General features: G+C 50.5%; 1 protein-coding gene across 1 annotated transcript; it reads left to right on the top strand.

Moving 5' to 3' along the window:
- Window positions 1–3447, top strand: TMED9 (transmembrane p24 trafficking protein 9; the record flags this gene model as incomplete). Its single annotated transcript, XM_005865602.2, has 5 exons — window positions 1–160; window positions 324–424; window positions 1139–1264; window positions 1550–1696; window positions 2612–3447. Coding segments are annotated over 5 exons (684 nt in total), but the record flags the coding sequence as incomplete, so codon positions are not given.
- Between the last annotated feature and the right edge of the window lie 1683 nt (window positions 3448–5130).

Raw genomic sequence — 5130 nt, 5'->3', positions numbered from 1 at the left:
GTCTTCAGGCCCTGGCTGGGAGCGGGGCTGGGTTGGGTGGTTCGGGCCCTTCTGTTGCTGCTGTGGTTTGCGGCCCGCGGAGGCGCGCTCTACTTTCACATCGGGGAGACAGAGAAGAAGTGCTTTATTGAGGAGATTCCGGACGAGACCATGGTTATAGGTGCGGGGGGAAGGGGACAGTTGGGAACAAGAATGTGGTTTTGGGGCGCGGGGCGTGGGAGGGTCAGCAGCGCTCCAGAGCCGGGAGCAGCCGGCCTCGCCGTGCTCCCCCTGCCGCGGACCTGGAGTCACCGCTGACCTAGGCTCGCCCGGCTTCCCTCCAGGAAACTACCGGACGCAGCTGTATGACAAGCAGCGGGAGGAGTACCAGCCAGCCACCCCCGGACTGGGCATGTTCGTGGAGGTGAAGGACCCAGAAGACAAGGTGAGCGGCCCCTTTGCCCCGCGGAGCGCTCCGCTCTGCACTTCAGCGCTAGACCAAGCAGGCGCGGACACTTCCCCTCCTGGTTTCCACATCTGCTAAATTGGTAAAAAAACAGTTGGTTATGTGAGGAAATCCCGGGTTTTCACTCCAGACTTCACTCTTAGACTGTTGCAATACTGGCTCTCCTCTCAGCCTCTCACTGACTGCTGCATGAGTCTTTCCCTAAGCCATTTACTGGTCTGTGTAATGCAAGTTCACCTGTCTTACAAGTGTGACAAGAGGATTAATTGTGGTGCCGAGAAACAATTTTGCCAACTCTAAAGCTGTGACACCTACACTTTAGGGTTTCATAGAACAGTGTACTTTCCAAAAAGAATGAGCAGCTTTAAATTTTGACAACGATTCAAACCAAAAAACCCCTCAAAACCCTTTAGCTGTCACCTAAAAAATGAATGACACCAACATCATTGAAAGGGCATGAGCTATGAATAAAAGAAAACTCTTCCCAGGAGCAGTCACATGCCAAGCTATGCCTGATTTTTTTACCCCTATTCCAAATAGTTTTCAGACAAGTTTTGACCATTGCTTCTGAGCAGCTTTGGACCTTTTGGTGTTGTGGGATGTCGGCTCTGCTTGCCGATTTTTGAGGCACTTAAAGCCTTAAGCACCATCCAGCTCCATGCAATGACTCTGACTAAAGCCCTTTCTCTCCAGGTCATTCTGGCCCGGCAGTATGGCTCTGAAGGCAGGTTCACGTTCACGTCCCACACCCCTGGTGAGCATCAGATCTGTCTTCACTCCAACTCCACCAAGTTCTCCCTTTTTGCTGGAGGCATGTTGGTAAGTGGACTCACATGGGACTAGCCCCTGTTTGGGATGGGACTGGTGATACTGTGGGTATGAGATGAGTATGTGGAGCTCTTTGCATATACCTTGGACAGAGCATCAGCCAAGGCTTATTCTTTTCTGTGTGTCTAGAGCCCCATAGAGCTGGACACTGAGGAGGCTTCATCAGTGTTGGCTTAATGAACAATTTAAGGAAGGTGGGTGGACTGACTGTCAGCCCTTGGCATGAAGAGGGAGCAGAGCTACCTGATTGTCTTTCTCTTCCTTGTCTGTTCACAGAGAGTCCATCTGGACATTCAGGTGGGTGAACACGCCAATGACTATGCAGAAATTGCTGCCAAAGACAAGTTGAGTGAGTTGCAACTACGAGTACGACAGCTGGTGGAGCAAGTAGAGCAGATCCAGAAAGAACAGAACTATCAGCGGGTGAGTGGCTAGGCTAGGATCACTGGGCTTCTTCTCTGAAGCTGCCTACTGGCTCAGCCAGGAGTTACATGTCAGATTTATTATGAAACATACCAGGTTGTCTACTTTGCAAATCTAAAAGGTGGGATGGCTGTTATTAACTCTTCTTTGTATTTGAGGAGACAGTCTCTTAAGGCTGTTACTGCCCTAGGTTACACAGTTACAGAGTGACAGCAGGAATTGATACCAAAACTTGGGTGCTATTTCCATGGCTCTAGGTGATCCCAGGGGTTTCAAACTCACCTGTGTCCAGGAGTAAGCAGGTTCCATTAATGGATCTATGACCATAAGGATTGGTAGGATAGTAACCTGCCTAACCAGGGACAGCTACTGTTGCCAGCCAAGGACAGCCTTGTAGAAATGCTAGCTGGCTCTGGGTTTTAAGAGGAGCTAGAGGTCCAGGTTTTTGTGTGAAAAATTCATTGGTTTTAAATGTTGGCAAAATACTGTGTGAGTCAAACAACACATACGTATGGGCCAAGTGCAGCCCCTGGACCACCAGTTTGCAACCTGTGCCCACAATCTTCAAGGAGCAGTTGGGAGACCTGAGTAGAGGACTCAGAGCAAGCCCATTCCTGGGCACTTCAGGACAGCTCTGTCTGATGGTGATATCACACTACTTGACCTCTCTAAGCACCAGGGTAGGACCTGGGAGGTCTATAACTGACAGAGCAAAACAGACAGTTACCTGAGGTCCTCTGACTAGTGAGGGTGAAGACAGTCCCCACATGGGGTGGCTCTTTGCAGCATTTGACTGGTACCTGTGCAGAACTAGTTGGCCCTGGGCCATGTTCCAGGGAGGTAACCCAGCAGTTCTGAAGGACCCAGGTGGGGCCCAGCCAATTCAGGCTCTTCTTCCATTCTCCCCTCCCACAGTGGCGAGAGGAGCGCTTCCGGCAGACCAGCGAGAGCACCAACCAACGGGTGCTGTGGTGGTCCATTCTGCAGACCCTCATCCTCGTAGCCATCGGTGTCTGGCAGATGCGCCACCTCAAGAGCTTCTTTGAAGCCAAGAAGCTGGTGTAGCCGTCCTTCCTCCCAGGCTGGGGGAGAAGAGGCCTCCTGGAACTGATTTCCCTCTGGCAGGAGGACTGATTCCCAGCCATGGATGTTCTGGAGGGAAGAGAGGTCACACGCACCCCAGGCACAAGCTAAGGGGAGCAGCTCAACTGGCTAATACTGAGCAGGTGGTGGGGCAAATGCCTGCCCCCTCTCCTGAGCTCTGGGCCTTTGCAGTAATCTCCTAGGGGCTATTGAAGCCACTGGGAGCCCCACTGGCACCTCAGAATCACAATGTTACTGATCAGGGATGTGAGGCTGTTATCTGGGGTGGCTGCGGGGAGGGGAGTGGGTGGGCAAGCCAGTTTACTTTTTGTCTTCCTTGCTAACTTGGGGTTTTAGGCAGGTTGGGATATAGCTGTGATTCTCTGCCGCCCTGAGAACCTCCTTGGGCCTAAATCCAGCCTGCTGATCCAGGGTGTGTGTGTCAATTGAGGGTGGGATAGAGAGGGTTGCAAAGTGGGAAAATGGTCCTGAGATTGACTCCAGGTTTTTCACATGGGTGTCCTTTTTGGGGCTTGAGGAACTGGGATCAGGGCAAGCAGAGGTCTTGGTGCTGGCTGGGGATGGGGCCTAGAGTCTTAGTTACTGATTTCATTTTCAATAAGCCTAGGTTTGTTACATTGGTTTCCCAATAAAAAATTAAAAAAAGACTTCTTGTCCAATGTAAAGTTACTCTACTATCAGTGGGCATAACACTTCAGGGAATGTCAGTTCTTCCAGTGGGCAAAGCACTTCACATTCCAAGATGAGTACCCACCTTCAAACGTCAATCTTTGTTTTTTAAATATATATTTTTAATTGATTTCAGAGAGGGAGAGAGAGGGATAGAAACATCAATGACGAGAGAAACATCATGGATCAGCTGCCTCCTGCATGTCCCCTACTGGGGATTGAGCTGGCAACCTGGGCATGTGCCCTGACTGGGAATTGAACTGTGACTTCCTGGTTCATGGGTCAGTGCTCATCCACTGAGCCCCATTCACGGGGCTGAACTTCATTCTTTTCATCCTTTCCATACCTTCCCGCAGCAGAGGGTAGTGGTTTTGCCCAAGAACATCCAACAAGTATATTGGGTTGGGGTTCAAATCCACACCACTTCCTCTGTGCCAGCTCCCTCATGAAGTGCCTCCCTGCCTTTCCAGAGTAGGTGGACTCAGAATAGACTTGTCACGGTGCTGCAAGGAAATGCCTAGTTAGAATGCAGTTCCTTGAACAGGAATGCTGCAGGTGTGGAAAGGACAGAAATCCCTGGGTAGGCAGGGATAAGGATATTGATGGGCTTAACCAGTAGCGTGGAATCAGCTGCCTCTTGCATGCCCCCTACTGAGGATCGAGCCTGTAACCCAATCAGGGAGTTTCCCCTATTATTAACGTCATGTATTAGTATGGTACATTTGTTAGAAATTAATGAATATAGCCAGGCCAGTGACTCAGTTGTTAGAGCATTGTCCCATGAACCAGGAAGTCACAGTTTGATTCCCTGTCAGAGCACATGCCAAGGTTGCAGGCTGATCCCCAGTAGGGGGCATGCAGGAGGTAGTAGCCATAGATGCTTCTCTCATCAATGTTTATATCTCCTCTCTGAAATCAATAAAAAAATTTTATAAAATATTAATGGATCTAGTAATACGTTATTTTTAACTAAAATCCATACTTAATGCAGATTTCCTGACTTGTTACCTATGTCCTTTTTCTGATCCCCTCTATGAAAGTCTGAGAAACTGTCACCGCCAAGAGAAGCCCAAAGAGACAACTAAATCTAAATCTATTGTGTCCATCTCTCTACCAAGTTTATTTTTTCCTTTAGTCCTCACAGCAATCATGTAGATCAGGCACGGTATATACGTATACTTAGGAGAGGGAACAGAGATTGTTTTGCCCCCACACATAGCTGAATTGGCAGAGTCAAGTTTCGAATCCAGTCCATCGGTCTGTAGTGCCCGGCTCCTAACTCCATGGGGTATCTCTTGTACGCAAGACTAAGCCCTGAGCTTGGCTTTGCGGTCCTCCAAGCTTGTTGCAGAGGAGGAATGCACCTGAGTTGACAGCCAGGAGGCCCAGACGCTCCTCGCCTTCCCTTGGGAAGAGGAGAAAGATGCAAATGACCCCAGGGCGCCGGTTTGAAAGTCCTGCCCCAACCCAGTGACTTGAGCCCCCTCTGGGGCCTCAGTTTCTCGGGATGTTAGGAAGCGGGGGCAGTTAGCAGTCCAGCGATAGCCGTGCTCGCGTGTTTCTCCACAGGCGGAACCTTTGACGCCACAGCTCCGGGGAGCAGACGGCGCGGCCGGAGCGGAGGACCCGCAGGACCGAGGGGCTGGGTGACGGGTAGGGGC

Source organism: Myotis brandtii, unplaced genomic scaffold (assembly GCF_000412655.1).
Source record: "Myotis brandtii unplaced genomic scaffold, ASM41265v1 scaffold208, whole genome shotgun sequence".
NCBI classification, from domain to species: domain Eukaryota; kingdom Metazoa; phylum Chordata; class Mammalia; order Chiroptera; family Vespertilionidae; genus Myotis; species Myotis brandtii.
Note: the sequence above shows the minus strand (reverse complement) of the source record. Positions and strands in the feature narration are given on the sequence as shown.